The sequence below is a fragment of the Amphiura filiformis genome, chromosome 20 (genome assembly GCF_039555335.1).
Source record: "Amphiura filiformis chromosome 20, Afil_fr2py, whole genome shotgun sequence".
Lineage (NCBI taxonomy): Eukaryota > Metazoa > Echinodermata > Ophiuroidea > Amphilepidida > Amphiuridae > Amphiura > Amphiura filiformis.
The window spans coordinates 46,730,707-46,752,655 of NC_092647.1; the positions used below are offsets into that span (position 1 = coordinate 46,730,707).

Sequence of the window (21,949 nt, forward strand, 5' to 3'; positions counted from 1 at the left end):
TGTTGACCAAACATTTTTTTTTTTTTTTGCAAATTAAATGGCCGGCAATGCTTTGGCTTAATCAGCTGCTACAATGTATTTTTGCCAACATTTGGTTATAAAATACTGAAATTAACATACGATGAATGTCTTGTTTTAAATACCGTAGAGATATATATATATCATGAAAGCACACATAAAATATGATTGACATACATTGAATGTCTTGTTTTAAATACTGAGGTACAAGGTAAAAGCACACATAAAATTTGGTTGGTTCTTAAAGGTCCATCCTTATAATCTGAGCACATTAACAGTCCATTTCAATCTTAGAATAATATTTCAGGTGTCAAATGTACCGGAAATATAGAAATTACTTTCAGAGAATGGAAGTTTTGTTATAGGAGCTGAAAGAGCAAATTTCTTTGCAATTAAGCAACATCAAAATAATTAAATTTTATGAAATTCAAAATAATTAAGTTTATGAACTTTTTAAACTAAAATATCAGGCTCTTAAAGTGCTCAACCAGAATGGACCCAAAGATTGCATCTTGGCAATATTTTGTAAAAAAAAAAAGACAGTAGCTTACACAATTAAATATATATTTGTGATAAAAGAAAAAATTATATTGGCTGACCACTTGTGAATGTGTGAATAAAACCAACACAAGAAAAACAACTGGAAATCAAAATCTGAATTGGATGAATTCTCAAATTCCAGGACTTACCCAAACACTTATGAGTCATGATTGCAAGCCTAATTCATCGGGTCAGAATCTGAATCTGAATCTGAATCCGACTCATAAGTTTTAGTGCACGCGTCCTGGAATTATGACCCAACATGAGGCACTTTCCACATCGGTAGCCTCTTTTCTCAACTTTTGCCATCACATGCAGACGATAGCTTGAAGACAGCCAAGCGTAACGAAGGTTGTCGGTCTGCTCATACAACAAATTCTTGCGACTGTGGCGTCTTCTATTCTCTCTCCAACCTTTATTTCTTTCTTCATTAGCCTCGGATGCCACAGCACCACAGCTCTTTACCTCGTTTGACTCAATTATTTCTGGCACATGAGCAAGAATCTTATGAAGATAGTTTGGCCACTTCTTGATATATTCAAATTTCTGTCGTAACAACTCGCCCAACTCATGTGCCCGAGCCTTATAGTGCTCTAAATCCTCTGCTACCTCTTCTTTCGGATAGTTTGCACGCCACACTCGTCGTAATTTGTTGTACAAGTCGAGAAGCTTAAGCAACTTGTCAATCTTGGTTTGGTCATGGATGAGCGTTTGAAGAATCGGTTTGATCTTCTCAACATTCACCATATCCTTACCATAGTTGCCACCTTGCATAAGCTTCTGAGGATTACCGAGAACCTTCCGCAATTGCTCATCAAGGTCGTTTTTTGCTTTATCCAAAGCGTCGGACTCTTCCCATTTGCGAATGTTGGCAATTTCTCTGATGTAGATTTTTTTAATGAAATTCCCAGATACATTAATGTCTGCATGTGTGGCATCCATTACTGGTGTGATTGTCATAAGGGGTATTGCCCTTACTCCCTTTGAGGATTCATCCTTTTCGTCCTTTGATCTCCAGCCACCCTCCTTGCGTTTCAGAGCCCTTATCTCTGTGTCTTCCCAAGTTCTCTTCCATTCATTTGGTACAGTTTCTATAATATCTTGGTCCGAGCTCTTATTGTAGAAGCAGAGCGTGCAGCCAAAATTGCTTGCAGGTATATCGAGGCCTCTATAATGGCGCTCTAGCTTCTCGTCAACCATGGTGGTGATAATATTAATTCTGTATGAAGAAGAGAACTTGGGATCAAGAAACCTCACAACCTTGCCCTGAAGTTCCCTTTTCTCTCGCTCTACCGGAAGCAAACACACTGCACTAGAAGTTGGGTCGTTTTCATCCGCGATGGCGGAAAGCAGTGTGCGACAAAGCAGTCCAGAGTTGGGACGTGCTGCCCTGTATACTAAGTGCTTCCGGTTATCCACATTAAAGGATATTTCGAGGAGAGAAAAGGCATGCCTCAGGGCATTTGTGGGTAAGGGTCTGAAAGTTATGCCCTTGTATCGATCAACATCCCCAAGTCCATCAGCCCCATCCTTAAATGTCACATCAAGGATATCAGGAACTTGCACACCTTCTTTCTTTAACTCATTCAACCGATTCTGAACCACTTCTTCATATTCACTTAGAGTCTGAGCTACGGCCTTGTCATATCGAAAGCGCTCTCCAATGATATTGGGTGGCAAAGTTGCAGGATCTTTAAAGAGTCCATCCAATAAATTGATTGACTTGCAGCGTTCAGAATCGGTTAAATGGTTATGTGAAGGAAAGATGTGCATGGACGAGGGAATGAGTTCAAATTTGACATAACCTGGTTTTATACACATTTCTGCCTTTCGAAGAGCATGAGGTGGAGCATAAATTGTGTGCCCTAGCAGACGTACATGTTTGTTTGTGGCATTAGCAACGGTTTTGTATTGCGAGTCGGTCATACCAGCTGTGCTCTTCATGGAGAGGCAGAAAAGTGGTGTGAGGGACAATGGAGGTAACTCGTCTTCTGGAAGGGGTGGCAGAGTTCGACGCAAGTGGCCAAAAACATCGTTAATGTCGTCATACTCTTCCTTGGCCAAATTGTGCAAACTTTGCAAGTATGGTTTTAACCTACGCTTTCTGCTGCTCTCTCGTTCAAGCTCACTCAGTAACTTTTTCTTGCCTTTGCCTCTCACCTTTTTAGTTTCAGGACGTGAAGGTGATGTTGATTGATCAACTGTGCGTTTTTGAGTACATTCAGGCTGAGAATCCTCCACGTCCATAGCATTATCAGATATGTCAGACCTACATCTAGAGAGAAGAATTTTCTGAGCTTTTTTAATAGATTCAGGTAGAGGCAAAAGATGTAAGTTACCGAGTAATTCGCATCTTGGTTTAGATCCCCCTCTCTTAGGTTTGGAAGGCCTTCCTTTTCGACTTGATAAGTGTTGTTTACAAATGACACAATCCTTGATGACTTCAGAATGTGGTCCAAATTGAGCAATTGTGGTTCTATGAGTATAATTGGGGTTTTTAATGGAGGCTGTTATGGTCATATAACAGAAGCGACAAAAATGAGAAGGGTGAACTTCTGGGTCATCATGGATTGTGTCAATTTTAAACTTCTCCAAGTCAAGAAGGATGGAATGCCACGGAACAGAATCATCCTTATCCTTCAATGAGCCAGTTACAGCATATGTTGCGGCTTCTTGTGTTTGTTGACATCTGGCTAATAAACCACCACAAATTCTGCAGTGCAGTTTCAAGTAAGAAATGTGGTTTTCCATTCCTAAAAGAGGGAACCAACCTTCGATATGATTTGAACTTAAGAGCAACAGAAACTAACGAAAAAGACAAACATGAAATGAAGCTACAACTGTACTAATTATGTTATATAATATGATGTTAGTTTTATATAAATAAAATGACAAAAGTTATAAAAATACAAAGTATAAAAATATATAAGTTACTGATACATTTTAAAAGGTGTTTATATACCATTTACAACATGGTTGAAACTTAAACAACTGTTTACTAGAACCGGCAGCTGATGCTTGTAAATTACAATTTTCAACTGTTTAGCACAATGAATGCTACTAAATCGATTAAGAGTCATTAGTTTTGTGGAGCTGCTTGGCGATGTAAGATTTATGAGGCAAAAACCTTCGACCTCAGAACACTCTTTGGTTTATCTTTAAAATATGTAACACAATTTTAATTGCTCGAGCAATAAAATGACAAAAGTTATAAAAATACAAAGTATAAAAATATAAAAGTTACCTGATACACTTTAAAACGTGTTTGTAATATACCATTTACAACATGGTTGAAACTAAAACAACTGTTTACAAGAACCGGCAGCTGATGCTTGTAAATTACGATTTTCAACTGTTTAGCACAATGAATGCTACTCGTCGATTGACGAACACTCTTTGGCTTGCCTATAAATATGTAACAAAATTTTAATTGCTCGAGCAATAAAATGACAAACGTTATCAAAATACAAACTATAAAATATGAAAGTTACTGAAACATTTTAAAAGGTGTTTGTAATAAACTAATATACTATTTACAACATGGTGGAAACTAAAACTAGGGCCAGTTAACCAGCAGCTGATGCTTGTAAATTATGATTTTCAACTGTTTCGCACAATGAATGCTACTCGAAGATTGAGAGTCATTAGTATGGTGTAGCAGCGGCGGTGCAAGATTTGCGAGGCAAAAACCACAGGCTTCAAAACACTCTTTGGCTTGCCTTTAAAATGTGTAACACAATTTTAATTGCCCATGCAATATTTTGGTATTTGTGAGCGGAACCTAAGACCTAACAGTCCTTAATATGAACCTAAGACCTGCTGCACTCTTACCCATAAGCATTGGAGTGCAAGATAAATATCTTAGGTCTGCAGTTCATAGCATTTGTTAGAACAGCGGCGGTGTAAGATTTGCGAGGTAAAAGCTATGCACAGGCCGGCTTTTGGAGTGCAAGATAAATATCTTGGGGTCTACAGTTCATAGCATTTGTTGGAACAGCGGCGGTGTAAGATTTGCGAGGTCAAAGCCATAGGCAGGCAGGCAGCCTCAGGACACTCTTTGGCTTATGTTGGAAAATACTTCCAATTTTGTGGCACGTATCAAAAGCATGTTACTATCTGCCATGTACTTTGCTTTGCCATGTGGTTGATTGTGGCTCAAAAACAGTGTGAACCTGAAAAAAAGAAGAAAAACAGGAAACCATTTTTATTTATTTTGTATTATAAATGAAAAACAAACAAAAAATTAAAGCCAGTAAATAATTATAGTAATTTATCACATTGCGGGTGACACATACACACATTATGAGTACATAGGATTTTAAAATCATTGTCGCTTACTCTTTTGTACCTTTTTAAGGCATTCTGCTCACCCCTTAACATAGATCCTGAGGGGTCTTTGGCAAAGACCGACTACAAAATATTTAACAATTTTTCTCAAAATTTATTTGGAAGCAAATACAAAATAAATATTTGAAAATTAAAATACTGTTTTTAATGCCTCATCTTCTTTCATGGGTATTTTTACAAGTAATATATGTATACGCTGTTATTTTCACAAGGGTTTTATTTTCGAGAATTTTATGAGTAGGCGTGCAGTCGTGAAAATACCAACACATGAAAATAAAGTTTACACCTACATAAATTTTGCAAAATAATTAACTTGAAGTCTTTCACAATTTCCGAAAGTCACAAAAAATCATCTTAGCGAAAATAACAGCAAATACAGTAACTTAACATAACTTGTATTTTACCTGTATCTAAACTACATGTAGTGTTATGTAATTATACCATCATGCACCACCACTGTGCCTCGATATAGGCTGCTTTTTCATGCATACAGTGCACCAATCCTGGCACCATCACAGCCTGAGGGAATAAAGAAAAAAAAAAGAAAAAAAAGCAATAAATATATGAAATAAATACTAAGTTGCTATGTTTGTTTTGTTTTATTTCATGATTGTCACTTGTCAAGACTCGTATACACAGTGGGCGTAGCATCATAGACGGTGGGGGCACATCCTCCAATTGGTTTGAAATATATGCATAGGTCATTGCCGAAAAGCAGTCACACCCTCGGCCCTCCAATCATGACGGTGCTTCCCAATAGGATGACTTGCGATCGCACTACGCCACACACAACAAGAACACATCAAGAATGATTTTTGTGTTACTTGACCGATGCAACATTGACGACTCTACTTGTTAAAATATGGATCAATTTTCACTTTTCAGATTCCTGTCAAAAGTGTCAATTAAATAAAAATATTTGAGGCCTATGGAGCCATCCACAAACACTTTCGTAAAGGGGGGCTGATGCAAAAGGGGCCCTGAAAATTTGTATCCCTCTGAAGCTGGGGGGGGGACTTAAAAAGAAATCATGACTGTTGTCGTACATGATGATCGATCATGTCAGGATTGCATTATTAACATGTCATGTACATTGTGTTGCCTCAGCCGGCATCCCGCGGCAGCCTGAACTTCTATTTTTTGGAAGGGGATCCCAAATTAACAAAAAAGTCGGCGTCAATAATAGACTCCCCCAATTGATTTCTGCAACAAAAATTGTATGACCCCCCCCCCCACCTTTTTACACCACCCCTAGGGTAGCTAACCTGGCTAAAATTGTATTGAAATCAGTCTTTTTGATAATTTGAATAAAATAAACACACTATCTGTAGTCATCGTGTGATTCTCTACAAAAATTTTATGACCCCAGCCGCACCCCTCTATTTTTCTTTCCAAATATTTATGCCCCCCCGCCCCACCAGGATATTTGGGACCCACCATCCAAAGAAAATGATAAATGATAGCCAGCAATTGCAAGCAAGGCTGGCCGGCTGTGCAGCTGCGGCTGGCAGAGAAATAATAAATGATGTTACTTTAATACTCCGAAATAGCCCCGAAATATGTCTGTTACACGCACACGTCCAACCAAACCAGCATAATTATTGTAACTTTTTTTTTTTTTTTTACAATTTTTTTGTTATTGCATTTTACTACATGCAATGTCCATGGTCTGTATGGGCAGTATCATGAGTATGGCATCTCTGTATGATTGATAGTAAGCTTATAATCATGTTCACAACTCTCGTAATGTACTGATGAGGCTTTGGCTCAGTCTAGCACTGTAAGCTATGCCATTTTTCCGGAAAAATCCGACAAATTTGAGCTCACAGACTGATTTTTGAGCCCAACCGAATGATATTTACAATGATCCGAATACGATTTCGACGTGTGTTACACGTGTATGAACGTCAGCAAGACCATGGAAAAATGCCCCTTTTAAGGAAAAATCGGGTTACTTCATAAGATTTGATTCAAATTTTACTCTCAAAATGTCTTCAAATTGATGAAAATTAGTGAAATATAGAAATTACGCTCTTTTAAAAGCTTGAAACTTACCCATTTCTCCACCGATTTTCACCAGCTAAAAAAATAAATCGGTCGCCATTTTTTGTTAGCTTCGGTTTTCACGCATGCGCAATCGCATATGACCAGGGTAAGGTACTATATTTAGCTTTTGGGAAATCCCTGTGACTCGGGACGTCATCGGCTCGATCAGCGATTCATGTTCGGAGACTTTCGGGATGCCCTCGGAAATGGCATTTACGGCAGCTGATTGGTTGAAAACTCGCACATGCGCGAGCAATTCATCAAGTATTTTGCTGTAGAGAAAATTGCTGTGGAGGGACAAGGGGACAGCTGCCCTCTTTTGAGAAGTCTTACCCTCCCCCTCTTGCCCCCTTGTGGGATGCTGGTGACCTGATATCTAAGATTTTATGTACTTTTTGGGCTTATTACCATTTGCATCAAGGTTTGCCCCTTTGAAAGTTGCCCCCCCCCTCAATGTAGATAGGTAGATTAGGCATACAGATACACAGGTTGTTTAGATACAGATACTGTAAATGTCAGGTTTCCAAGAATTGTTGGTATCACTTGGGGGTTCTTCCATGTAGATGCACTTCCAGCTGAGAATCCCCCCATTGTGTGTGTGTCGGGGGGGGGGTGCTCCTGCCTTCCATGAACGACAAACCAAGATGGCGGATAATCATATCAATTTTACCATAGCGTTACGTATGGTGCAATTTTGAGTCAGTAATCTTTCTCGGTATAATATCTTTTGACCTCAACAGTTTCAAATATATAGCCCAGGTGTCTTTAGGCCTATATAGGCCCTAATGGTGAATATCAATTGGGTACAGACTTGTGTGGTTTATGTAGACTGCAGTGAATGAATCATTATATCATGCAATGGAACAGCATGATTCAAAGTGAAACATAGTTAAAGCAATAATGTGTGATTTGAAGAATAAAGAATAGATTCCTATTTAAATGTTAATTTTTACAGATGACACTGTCCCATCTTAATTTCGAGCCAAACAGGTGAGGTAAATCGAAGAAAATTGCTATTTCATTCCAGCACCGACAATGCATGTATAAGCTCACTGATCATATTATTATTGAGTGGAGCTTCACACAGCTGGGATGTATAAGACGTAAGACGAATAGTGATATGCACATAGTTTATACGTCACTAATTCACATGAGCTCACATGCTTGAGACATGTTAGCCATCAGACTCAGAATAAAAATGAACTGGAGATCTCCGAATTTGATATAAAAACTTTTACTATAATTAAAGCCCTTCAGACTTAGTCTTTCACATGGTATTTTAGTACACCATTGGGCATTACAATCATGCAAAAAGTAGAAATTCAAGAAGGATGTCGCCGGAGCAAATCACATATTATGGCTTTAATGACACATTGCAGCTTACTGAAATTGTTTGTTTGTTTGTTTGTTTTTTTTGGTTTGTTGCAAATGCAAACTTTATTGTCTATAGAGGTCTTTTGGGAAACTTCATGTAAATATCTTCAATACGAAAGGTTAAAATTTTCATATATGATGGTCAGCTTTTCCTCCCAGCTACATTCACAAGTACATATTAGATTTATTATAGTTTACTTCAAAGACTGTTAAATGTCAAAAAATGTCAAATTTTAATAATTTATATGGAAAATTTCAAAAAATCAAAAATTATTTGATAATCAGAAGGACGTTCCTTGTATTCCGAAAGCAATTTGATGTGTCTGATGTGCTCACAGGTCCCACAAAAAATACTGTGCAAAGGTGGGTGACTGAGCCCTTAAGGTAAGCTTGCACAACTTCAAAATGTGGACCAAAGGACAAACCAAACAAACAAACAAATAAAACCATCGAAGCATGACTTTTAAAGGCAAATTGCATTTGTTAATATCAATGTTAGTCCATAAAATATATCCAAAATCTTGTTTGTGTCCTTGATTGGCCTTTGTTTGTACCATTTTTGTATTAAATGGAGTTGATGGATGGGGTTGGTTAGTCAGACATTGATTAATTATGCTATTTCAAAATTCACTTTTATCTTGTGGTCTGTTTTTTGTGTGAATCTTTCATAACAATGCTATATCTAGGTAGGCTATCTCAGTTTGAATTGATATATAAATTATATAGGGGACTTTGGAAATTGGAGAGTGTTTATTTCATAGATAAGGGGTTGAGCAATGATTTTTTTTTTTGGCAGGGCAAAAGGTGGGGAAGCATATTTTGGCAGGGCAAAAGGGGGAAGCAAGAGATTTTTGGTAAATCAAAGGGGGAAAGAGATTGTTTTATACATAAGGTATTATATTCATAAGGTACATTAAAAAAAAACCTTAAGGCTACAGAAACGTTATAATGTGCAAAAGTTACAAGTTTCCAAATTTGATTTTCATCACTTTAATAAACACCCTCAGAAAGTGATGCACTAAAGCACCCAGGGCACAAAATTAGGTCGAAAAGTGTAGGTGATTCTTACTTTGTTTCCGAGTGTAGGCCATGAATAAGACATGGAAATGGAAGCAATATGATAATAACTATGGACCAGCCAGACAGCCCATTGAGGGGGAAGGGGAAAGGTTACAGTAACTTAAAGGGGCATACAGTGAATTAAAGAAACATTGGGTTAGTCCAGAAAATAATGTAGATTCACTGTACATGATTGTGTGTTAACATGGTTAATGTGCTTAAATATTTTATGCATTTCCAGATACATGTCCCATGATCAGTTTAGTCCATGTCGAAAATATTTAGAGGGTGCCAGGTCTATTGACAACATAATGTCGATCTGTGATGTTAACTGACAGCAAATCGTCAATACTTGTATTTGAAGTTATATATCAGCCGCATACAATAACTTTCAAAAAGTGACCCAAGCAAGTATTTTTCATGAATGCAAAGAAGGTACTACACGGTTATTTTCCTACCCTATAAGCAAATATGAGTCATGATGAAAACACTTAAAAACGCCCATATAGCCATGTCAAGAGGCCTGAAGAATAGCCAACAAAAATCATACATTTTGAGTACACCCAGATCCAGGAGCAATTTTGGGTGTTTTTGTGTAAATATTGCCCCTGGTCTATACAAATACATACAGTTCTGTTTCAGAACCAGGGGCATTTTGCCTTTTAGCAGGGGTAAATTTGCCCCTTGCTCCTGCTTATTTCAAGCCCTGCCAGGATTTTCCCTTCAACTTTTTTTTGTCAACATCTTGATGCCAAGTTATCGACCCTTCTCTAGTAGCATCTGCACAATTACGGTACCCTTTCCCCCCATTTTTGCTGTTTTTGATACCCTAAATGTGATACTCGAGTATTGCGCCCGGTCATAAAAAAATACCCTTTTTGACTTGTTTTTTTTGTTCGCAGGTGATATACAACTTGAAATCCAAGTCCCCCCTCCCCCAGTTTCTCCCCTCTCATCTCACCACTCATGAGAAAATGCATTGTTACTTTTGTCTACTCGCATATTGAGAAATAATGCTTTAAATATGTGTTGTTTCATGTTTATATACATATATGGATGTAATATTTTACTGAAACAAAATTTAGCAAAACAAATTTATTCACTAAATGTCAGTTCTTCACCGAATTGTTCAATTTGAAATAAAATGCAAAATTCTTTTAAAAAATCCCTGTAAGCATCACCTTCCAACATTACAACAGCTTTTTTTACAGACTTCACTTCCTTTCTTGGTTTCAAATTTGTTCACAAAAAGAAGATAAAAAGAGTTTATTTTGAAGGAAATAAAAATTTAGTTAAAATAATGTTTTAATTGACGCCTCCAGTGTTAAAAGTTTGCATATTGACTATTCAAGTGATGTTTAACGCTCTAAACTTTTAGATAATTCATTACATTTTTATAGTAGATTACAAGTGTTAACTAAAAGCTATGCATGTTTGTTGCCCCTGGGTGTGTGCTCATCTCATTTTATTAACCATATTAATTTGAAATATTAACAATGTAACATTAAATTTGAACATTCTTAAAAGCTGTGGACCAGTTTTTGAACATGAAAGAATGGTTAACCCCAGTACAATAATATGATATGTGTTGATATAACACGGTTGGCAAAGAGACTATGTTGTATGAGCCTATTTGGCTATTACAGTTGAATCCATGCACCCCCTAAGACATACCTTAATCACCTACACAGGGGGTGTAGATTTCAAATGGAGCCACCCATTTAGGGACCCCCCATTTGAAACACACCCCTGTGTGGACGATTAAGGTCATGTCTACAATATGGGCCCATGGGGGGTATGGATCTCAACTGGAATAACCTATTTTTTAACAATGTGAAACATTTTCTCAGCGATGTATTATATTTTTTTTGAAAATGTAATGTCATGAGAACATGAGAGTGAAATCTCAGCTGAAAAGCTTGACGATTTAATAACATTACGGTGGGTTGATCCAGCTTGGTAAACATGGAAATATGGAGAGTTGTGTTGTCAGCAGTTAGATGCGAGAATCTCAGGGGAGGAAAGAGCGGGGAACTTGAAGTTTAAAGGGGCACTCTTTATTACTGTAATATACACTTGTATTTCCAGAAGGATATCATGCTCATGAAGAAAAAACATGTAAAAAGGGTAGTTTTCACAAATGTCAAAAATCAAAGTACATCATTTAGGATGTCAAAATCAGAAAAAAAATGTATATTTGACAGGACCTTGAACATGAAACATTTAAAAAAGTAAAATAATGACCATTTACCGCTGTTTTAGGGTAGTAAATGTGATCAGAAATATGTTTTGGAATAGATTCATCATGATTGTATAAAGTCAAAAATTTACAAATTATGTAGACAAATCCAATGTCTACTCAGCTGTTTAGACAGTTTCGCATCACATGTATATGATCTGCTGTTAAGAACTGTGAACCTGAGGAATGAGAAATTTCACAGGAAAGTAGGTGGATCATTGCATTACTGAAGAAGTCTCCCAACCTGGGTGACGAAACTGTCTAAATTTAATTGTGAACTTTTTATCAAAAATATGTTTTAGAGTATTATGGAAGCCATATAAAAATTCTTGTTCATGGTTTGTTTTGAAAGTTCATACATGAGCATGATATCAGCCTCCGATTACAAGAATCCTACTGCACAGTTGTGACAAGATCATGCACTAAATGTAAATTGGACATACCTGCCATCACAGAATCATATGTCCAGATTTTGGTGGTAAACTGACATAAAATTTGTCTGGAAATTTCTCAGTTGTCAACCTAGAATGTTAAAAAATGCTGGTGTCTAGCTGCCAGGGTTCGAACTCACAACTCTCTAATCATGAGTCAGAACCTGTACAGTGCCACCATGCCCTCTTGGATATATGTAAATACAATGAAAGATGTGGGGTGAGAAATTCAGAAATGCAGTGTAGTCTGTGAATTATACCTTCTGGTGGTAAACTGACATAAAATTTGTCTGGAAATTTCTCAGTTGTCAACCCAGAACATTGAAAAATGAGGGCGTCTAGCTGCCAGGGTTCGAATCCACAACTCTCCAATCATGAGTCAGAGCTTGTATAGTGCTACCATGCCCTCTTAGATATAATTATATGTAAATACAGTGAAAGATGAGGGGTGGGGGATTTAGGAATTCAGTGTAGTCTGTGCAGATGTGCACATGTGGGGTGGAAGAAATTTCTGTTGAGCAGTTTATTGTTATTAGAACAACATGACAATGAGCTAAGAATCCAAAGTCAAGTTGAATATTGATCAGGTGTTGGATTCTCAGACAGCACAGTGCACATTAACTCACATTCTCCTCACATGTATTGAATAATAATATTTTGTATATACTGTGACCAAACATTCACAACATTTGTACACTCCTGTTGGGAAATTAGAATATTCTACTAGAACATGTTCAGCATGGTCACATAATCATAGTGGTGAAAAAAATGGACGGATGTTTCTCTTCTGTTCGTTGGAATTGCCTGGCCCATACACCCGGGGGTGTGAAAAAATTTCCAATTTGCGAACATAGAATTTGATAGAAAGCAAAACAAAAAATCAGGTTTTTATGCTTTTTTGGTCAAAAGAGGTCCAAATTTTGTGAAGTCTAAAGGTCCTCTTTTCATAAAATTACCCCGCTTGGAGAAAGGTCCACTTGTACAAAATCCACACTCCCAAAAAAATCCTATGTATGGGCCTGGTGTTTACAATTCACTGTCGAAGTGACGTAATAATCGGATTAACTACCATAGCAATAGATAAATATAATTTTGAAATAGATCGCCCTGCACTATAACTATCAAACGGTACCTATGCATTGAACCATAGATGTCAAAGAAATGCTGATCACAAGACCGTAGCCCTTGAAAGTCAATTCTTAGTGTCCCATCCCATTTATATAACACTCTACAGTATCACCTTAGTCTGGGGCGGGCATTTTATAAATGAATTTAGAAGAGCAGCAACAACACCACTTGCAGATGTTTTTTATTAAAAAATCTACATCATATGCAAAATTTGAGGAAAAATGAACGAGTCATTTTATTTTAGGGCTATTTTTCTATAACTGGTCTTTAGGGACGCACCATTAGATACTCAGGGGGGTAGGAAGTTGGGGTCGGGAAAGAAATTTTTTTCATTACCCGAAGTTGTTGTTTTTTCGCCACTTGAAGTAAGTTTTTTTTTTTTTTTTAATTTCATGCATTTATAAATAAGCCTACACTTAGGTGGGGAAAGGTTTTTTTTTTTTTTTGTTGGTGGGGAAAGTTTTTTTTTTTTTTTGCTTATGTAGGGCCTAGTGGGTGAAGTTGTTTTTTTTGCTCATGTAGGGCCTAGTGGGTGAAGTTTTTTTTTTAAAACTTCCTACCCCCACCCTGAGAACCTAATGGTGCATCCCTTACACGTAGCCCTATGGAGAGAGTGCCTGTTGAGTGCGCTATAACCCCCATTTTAGGACCAAAAATGTGATTTAAAAAAAACTGACCTGTGCTAATTTTCTACAATTTTCAGAGTATGTAGTATGAACATGTAGAAATATAATCAAAAAGTTGCCCTTCCTGCTCTTCTCCGAAAAAATAAAAAGTCCTATACCTCAATGATAATGAAACCTAGTTGAGTACTACTCAAAGGTCTCTGATCCATGTTTTGGGTGGTGCACATGGACAAATTGTCTTGCGTGTCAGTTGTACAGTGTACAATGTACACGCAAAGATAATCTCGCATTTGCACCCGATCATGTGTCTTGGCAATAATTATTAGTCGGGGGGGGGGGGGTAAATTTCCAAATTGTGTGGCAAAAATTGTTTTCCCCTCTCTTGGCCTGCCAAAAATGGCTTGCCCCCCCTCAGCATGCCAAAAATCTTTCTTCCCCTTCCTCCCCTTACTACATACCAAATTTTTAGGTTTCCAACTTTCAAACCTTAAATGGTTTAGATATATAATGCGATCAAGCCTGGAAATAAGTGGGCGCGGGGAGCAAAAGTTGTCCTTGTAAAGCCACCAATTGCTCCTGGTTCTTGTAAAATTCACATGAACTAGGAGCAATTTATTTTAGAAAATTGCTCCTGGTTCCAATTTTTGCACTTGATGCAGTAGTGCTGGAATGCTATATTGCATAATTATGCAGAAAAGGATTTACTATTTGAAAATGCTCCTGTTTTTTTTCTTCAAATATTGCTGTTCAAAAACAAATTACTCCTGGTTCCAGTCTGCTTATTTCCAGGCTTTAATGTGATGGTAACAAGCAGGAACGTTTCTCTGTACTGTTTTCCTACCTTTTTTAAAGTGGGTTATTATTACAGGTGCCTCATAAATGTGTGCCAATAATCACTTGCCCCCACTCCCTTTTTTCCCCTTTTTCAGTACTGGATATCATGGAATGGTAAAGTGTGTAATAACCAGGGGTGAACATGTCTGTTGAGGAGCATACCATTGTAAGAATATCAGTACATATGTGACCGTCCAGGTCGAAACGCTCGTAAAGTCGGCCCCTGGTCAAATTTGTTTTCTTCCGTGTTTAGAAAATATATATCATAAGCTTTACAATGATATATCATTTGACTTCAAACGATATCCAGAAGCGGAGTTATAACTTGTTAAACTTTGCTCCTTCAGTAAAAGGGTACATTATTTTGGCACTACATTATTTCTTATTTTCCACATTGCTGGTATTAAATATCAAATGGTCATAATTGGCGGTCACTTCAAATCATCCCCAACTGAACGAGGTTCAAGAATGTCCTCTCATTGTTAATTGTTGGTTAACCCACCACTTGAACAGTATTTAGCCAAAGCAAACAAAGACTTAAGCTTTTTACTAATGCTATACATAAGTATAAGCTTATTATCCTCTTCAACAATAGGATTAAAGATTGGTGTTTGACTGGACTAAAATGAGAAACATGTCAGACAAATATTAGGGACATATGAATACAACCTCTATGCATATTTTGCACTGTAACTCGAAATACAATTTGCCGACTTTACGAGCGGTTTGAGATGGATGGTCACATATAACAAATCATGGTTTTGATCACTTTTGTGTATAAATTTCAGAGATGCCACTTTTCAGGTTTTTTGCTACAAAGGTTTCCATCTATTAATTACTTTATTTAGTAATTTAGGTTGAGTGTCTTTAAGATATTGCTTTTGTTTAAAGTCTACGGATAGGCCTACATGTTGTATGCAGTATAGTACCATTGATGTTTTGCGGATCAACATAGACATGAGGATTTTTTTTTACCAAGGAGTATATTATTTTTAGAACATAGCCTGAAAATCCATCTAGATGTGAGACTACTGTCTGTGGTAGAGACTGAACATTCTGATGCCTAGCTCCATGCTTATTATGTGTTAGTAAGGCATTCACATTAGGGGGTTAACAAAGGTTTATGATTATATGACCCCAGGTATAATGTTACTGGGTTAACATTCAACTTGATGACATCATTTTTACAGGATGCTAATTTTCACAAGAAATTGGTACGTTTACTGTTGCATGTTTACAGCATGTTCAAAACTGTATCAAGTGAGGATTTGCACATATTGAAGCCTGTGTTGAATCCGGGTGTTGAAGCATAGACCCCCTTTCAAGGATCTATGCTTGAAGTCTAAATACTACTTCCAAGAGTATAAGGAAGTGTTAGAGTTTGAGTCATTTTCTGGATCATTGAAGTATAGGCCTACTAGTATTTTGGTAAAGTTTTTGCTTTTTCACGAGTTTAATTTTACAATAGATTGGGTCATACTCATACAGGCCTATAATTGGAGGCTGCCATGTCAATAAAAAACACAAAAATTATTTGCTACGTAAAACAGTAAAAGTTATTATTAAACTCATCATGCTCACTCATAGGCCTTTGAACCAGGGGCTTTGAACTTGAATACCTATTTGTATATTGCATATATATACCCAGGTAGGGTTCATAATATGTTGACAAAGGAGGACCATGAGGACTAGTTCCTGTGTCATCTGTGTCATAAAGATAATGTCACAGGATGTGTCATATGAAATATTTTAGTCCATGCAAAGTATTCTAGCCTTTTGGGTTATGATATTGTATGTAATGGATATGGTTTTGGCTATTTAATGTAGGCCTACTATTTCATGTCTGTTGTCATTCTTGTGTCTTTGTGGAATGGACTCCCCAGATAGTATTACTTCCATGTTTGAGGAGAAAGGATACGTCAGGTAAAACCTACAGTAAGCCAAAAAATTAAGGTACCAGTTATGTTCACTCCCTGCATATCCTAAACTAAAACAGATATGTCATAATTGGAACAAGCAGCCAATAGCTGCATCTTTTAGCTTGAAATTAAGACCTCATTTGTTGAAATTGTTCTAGAAATAAAAACATGATAATCCAAATACAGTACCCAAGGAAGATGGCAATTTAAAAGTTGCAGTTTGCTCCATTGCAAGCCCTATTGATTTGTACACAAAGCGTTCGCGAACAAGAGAACTAGCGTAGTGCTTCCATTGATTAGCACGTTAAAACTAGCTCCTTGCTTTCATTGATTAGAACACAAAAGTGCAAACTTTTGATTTTGTTTCTTCGTTAGGTTTTAGGTCACCGTTTCTTTAATCCTCAACCAATTTCAACACATTTCATGTACATATCCTTAAAACTTTTGAATCCATGCTTTCTTCAAATGTTTTCAGCTTTGACAGCCAGTTGCCATGGCAATTGTTGCCATGAGCTTGAAAGTTAGTCTTAAAAACACAGTGGTCAATCACTTGGGTCACCATAATATATGCCCTTTGGCAATTCCAGCCCTGAAACTCACTCCCCTGCCCAGCTGACCTCCAGAGCACCAGGAATGTGTTGACATGCAAAAGGTCAAACATCAGCAGGTGTCGAGGTATATAAGATCAAATTATGAAATCCAATATCAGAAAATGAAACCAGTGAAACAAAATTAATTACCCTCGCTTTTCTCTAATCGAGGGTAATTTTGCTAAAGTTCTTTAAGGACCCGTCGACGAAATGAAATCAGAGCTAAAGAGTACAGGTATTGGCTGCTTGTTTCAATTTTGACATACTTGTCTTTATTTAGGATATACAGGGGTGAACACAACTGGTACCTTAATTTTTTGGCTTACTGTATATATTTAGGCCTTAATAATATGCATCTTGAAATCAGCATGGTCCGGGGGCATAGGCTATCTATAGGCGGAGTAGATACTGGCACAGGATATATGTCTAAGGCTCGCAGGAGATATAGTAATGATAAAACTATAGTTGTAGCATTTTGTAAATGTACAGTGGATATATGAAGAGGTCATGAGACCTTTTGTAAGAAACAAAATGATAGTGGTAATACAGAGAAGATATCTTACACTTCCCACAATGCATTTCTTCCATTTCAATTTTCTGTACTGGTTTGCTATCTAGTGTAACATGAGTCGATAGTTATGAAATGTACCTCAAATGACGAAGCACATCTTGCTCTTTCAAAATGTGTTTTTATTTCTTTACTATCAAGTTCAACCCATGTTTAGCCAGGGAACTTGAATAAATAATAGGGAAAGGCAACGAAATGATGTAACGATTGCAACTGGCTGTCATTTTCACTAAAACTGCCTGTCCAAAATTTGACCTTGAAAACATACACCAGACCTCTGCCGCTTCTGGGCTTCAGTTCAAATAGCTTTGCTATAGCCTTATTTATTAGTCTGGTCTTGTTTTGAGTTCACAGAACTTATTCAAATCCGGGGGCACTCACATGTTAAGGTGGTACGGGTATGTGCGGCGGTCAAGGGTCCCTTTTTCAGGCTCTCCGGCAGTTCCTTAAGCCCCACATTTGGATCTGCTCCAGTTCTTTGAGCCTCAAACTCTGACAATTGTAGCTCTTTAAGCTAAAATTTGGAAATAATTTAGAAATTTTTAGCTAAACAGCCTATAATTTGGCCCTAATTTCAGTTCTTCAAGCCCCTATTTTGCCCGAAAATCAGTTCTTAGTTCCCAAAGTTCGAGGCTCCATGCACACCCTACCACCAAAATTTAAGTTGAGTGCCCCAGATTCAAATATTATTTTTAGAGTTTAGTATATGTCACAGCCATTCATTTTGACTGTCCCAGAAGCAAACTGCCTGTCCAAAATGACTAGTTAACACCCTGCTGGACAGTTGAGGTGTAGGTCCTATATCACGAAAATATTGTCTTTTAATTCCAAGCTGCAGCAGAAACCCTCATTGTGTACCCCTCCCCAAGGTTAAGTATTCATGCATCACAAATTAATACTATTGATATAATAATAAAACCTTCACAAATTGAAAACACAAATATACAACTGCCAAAATTAATAGCAAGCTTAGAAAAAGCTGCTGCAGAAAAGATATCTTACCCTTCCCAGAGTCCTTTGCAACATGATGCATCACCTCTCGATTTGCAGCAAATCATACTATTACTTTATACAGGTTCCCTTTGTTTTCATGTTGAGAATAGACTGGCTAAACATAAGTCGATAGTCAAGAAATACACACAGTTGTCAAGATCTGGATGTATGTGCTCTGTTCAATGAGGTTGTCACTATCGAATCGACTCATGTTGCACTGGATAGCAAATCAGTACAGAAAATTGAAATGGAAGAAATGCATTGTGGGAAGTGTTAGATATCTTCTCTAAAGCTGCTGCGTCTTATGTAATCAGAGCATGGAAAACAACATAGTCCTCAAAGCGTATTACATGCACGCTACGATAATTCATCACCAATGTTACATCATGATATACATTACCACAGTGCACTCCTCTGATATTTTGTGTTCATAAACATTTTGCTCTAAATGATTTTGGAATTGTGTGAAACAAACTTCAGATATGGTTTCTGATATGTGTGGTTTTGTAGATTTATTTATTTGTAAATTAAGCTCAGATCAGCACCTTTCATATAAACGTGTATAATTGTGTAATTAATATCTGGATTCTCCCACACAGTTCAGGAGATTTATAAAGCTTAATAATGCCAAATAAAAAAATAAACATGTTTCACGTCCCCTCCTGCTTCCTTTTTTTGAGGTTTCTTCAAATATATTTTTATTTTTTGAAATTCAGTTATAACTTTTCAAAAAATATGTCTATGAAGTAGAGATGTTTGCTATAGCCTTGCTAATATACAGGAAACACTTTTGGAAGGTTTTGAGATAATTAGAGGGGTCTACCTCTCAGTACAACAAATAAAAAGAGGCCTCCTCCTTTTTCCAGGCATTATTGTGTAAGCTAAAACAGCTCTAATTCCGGGTATTTACACAGATTTTGCAATAAAAAATAAAAAGGCCCTTCCTCCTCCTTTTTTTTTCAAAAACCTGGACATGAAACATGTTTTTTATTTTATTTGGCCTAATGCAGTGCTCACAAACATTTTTTCAATTTGATAGATTTTGTACACTTAATTAAAGCTCAGTGAGGCTTTCTGAATATTCAATTTAATTTTCTGATTTGATTTTTACGGGGAATTCCCTGAAAGGCCCTTTATAAACTTCATTCTACTCAGAGGCTCCGGAAGATTTTTAATATTAGGGGCCAGTTGATATGAGGCCTTGGGCGGAAAACTGAGGGGGTGGATGCAGGGTGGGGAAGCTTTTGAAATTCATGTATTTTACATGAATTGTACCTTGAATTATACCTTAAATTTATGAATTATACCTTAAAATTATGAATTTTACCCTAAAATTATTGAGGCCAGTGTTGGAAATAGCTGGTATCGTGTAGTAAAATGCTACACAATTGTAACAATTTGCTACACAATTTTACAGTTGAGTAGCATTTTTATGCCATAGACTTACACACTGAAGTATGTGAGAAAAGTAATGAAAGCAAATTTTGCTACGCATAAAAAATGCTTAATTCCAACACTGATTGAGGCCCTAGAGTACTTGCTTTCCCACCAAAAATTATTGGAGGGATGGCCCTCAGCCCCCCCCCCCCCCCACCGGTTCCGGAACCACTACTACTTTGTCACATCACTTGTTCAGGATCTTTTTTAGAGAAAGAGGATAGAAGGGATCAGTGGCGGTGCCAGGAATTTTTTTCGGGGGGGGGGGGCATTAGGGGGCAAGGTGAGTTTCGGGGGGGGGGGGGCAAAATCAACCAATTTTGCGCAAAATTACCGCAAAAAGTGGACATTTTCGTAATTTTGTTTTTTTTCTTGGGGGATACAGGGGGCAAGTGTTCTGACTGGGGGGAATTTGCCCCATGCCCACTGTGGCACCGCCACTGAAAGGGTTTCAATTTAAGTTTGATTCCCATTTCAGCACATTCCCTTGCTTTTTATTTCAAGTTGGGTTGTGTGCCGGTCAGGATTTGTGTTTATTTGTTGTCATGTTTAATTGTAACACTTTGGGTTTGCAAACGGTTCATTCTTTCTGATACCAGAAGGACAATCCGCTTATGCAGAATATAATTTGGTTTCTCTAATTTTCTCTCAGGTCCCACCAAAAATACTGTACAAACGTTGCTATCCAATTCTTTAAGGGGGTACTACACCCCTGTCCAATTTTGTGCCTATTTTTGCATTTTTCTCAAAAATTATAGCACATTGCTGACAAGTAAGATATGTATATTATAGGGGCAAGAACTACAACTTCTGTACTGAAAATTCAACAACTCAAAGCAAGTAGTTATTGATTTATTGATCAAATATTGGTTTTCCCTCATTTTTGACTGTAACTCCATAACTGTTGTCTGTGCTGAAATAAAATTTCCAGTGCAGTAGTTGTAGTCCTTGCCCCTATATACATATCTTACTTGTCCCCAATGCGCTATAATTTTTGAGAAAAAGGCAAAAATTGGCACAAAATTGGGCAGGGGAGTAGTACCCCCTTAAAAGAATTTCAAAATACTAAATATTAATAAAATGCAACTTACGGTTTGTGATAATAAAGTCAATAGTAAAGTCATTTTATATCCATAATTAATATTTTAAATTATTGTTGTGGCTTGGTATCTATTCCTGATATTGATATAAATTTAGTAGTTACAATGAAAGGGTGGTTTTCGACAACAAATAAAATTCGACAACAACTTGACTATATTATAATTGCACACACAAATTATTTTTAAAATTCAAATTCTACCAATACGGAGAAATAAAGTCAAACTATGTGGTGACATAGTTTGACTTTATTCTCCGTCTCAATATTAATTCGAATGATTTCCAAACCTCTTTCTTAAAGCTTCTTGGATGAGAAGATGATAGAGGGTAGGTACACACTTAAAACTACGGGGTCAAAAAATGACCCAAACGGGGTCATTTTTGACCCCAGCATAGTTATCAACTAAACACCATACCACTAACGGGGTCATTTTGTCCCCATTGTTCGGGGTCATTGCAATGACTACGTATTTGGGTCAAATAGTAACCCCATTGGGGTCAAAATATTACCACATTTCGGGGTCAAATGAAATGACCCTTCAAAAGGATTGCCTTATTGGGTTACTTAATGACCTCATTTCGGGGTCAAATGAAATGACCCATTTGAAAGGGTTGTTTTATAGGGTTACTCAATAACCACATTTAGGGGTTGTTTGGATTTTTTAGTAGGCCTATGGTCATGCTGGTCCCACCAGGACATAA

General features: G+C 37.1%; 2 protein-coding genes across 2 annotated transcripts in view; one reads left to right on the forward strand and one right to left on the reverse strand.

Annotated features, from left to right (window-relative positions):
- Window positions 1-21,949, forward strand: part of LOC140141852 (uncharacterized) — a 625,910-nt gene that overhangs the window by 415,970 nt on the left and 187,991 nt on the right. The gene's annotated exons all lie outside the window — the stretch shown is intronic.
- LOC140141848 (V(D)J recombination-activating protein 1-like) lies at window positions 3-7,237 on the reverse strand. Its single transcript, XM_072163716.1, has 3 exons — window positions 6,961-7,237; window positions 5,310-5,424; window positions 3-4,730 (listed from the first exon to the last, which is right to left on the reverse strand). The coding sequence occupies exon 3, from the start codon at window positions 3,307-3,309 to the stop codon at window positions 742-744; it is 2,568 nt and encodes an 855-aa protein (XP_072019817.1). The 5' UTR covers window positions 3,310-4,730; window positions 5,310-5,424; window positions 6,961-7,237; the 3' UTR covers window positions 3-741.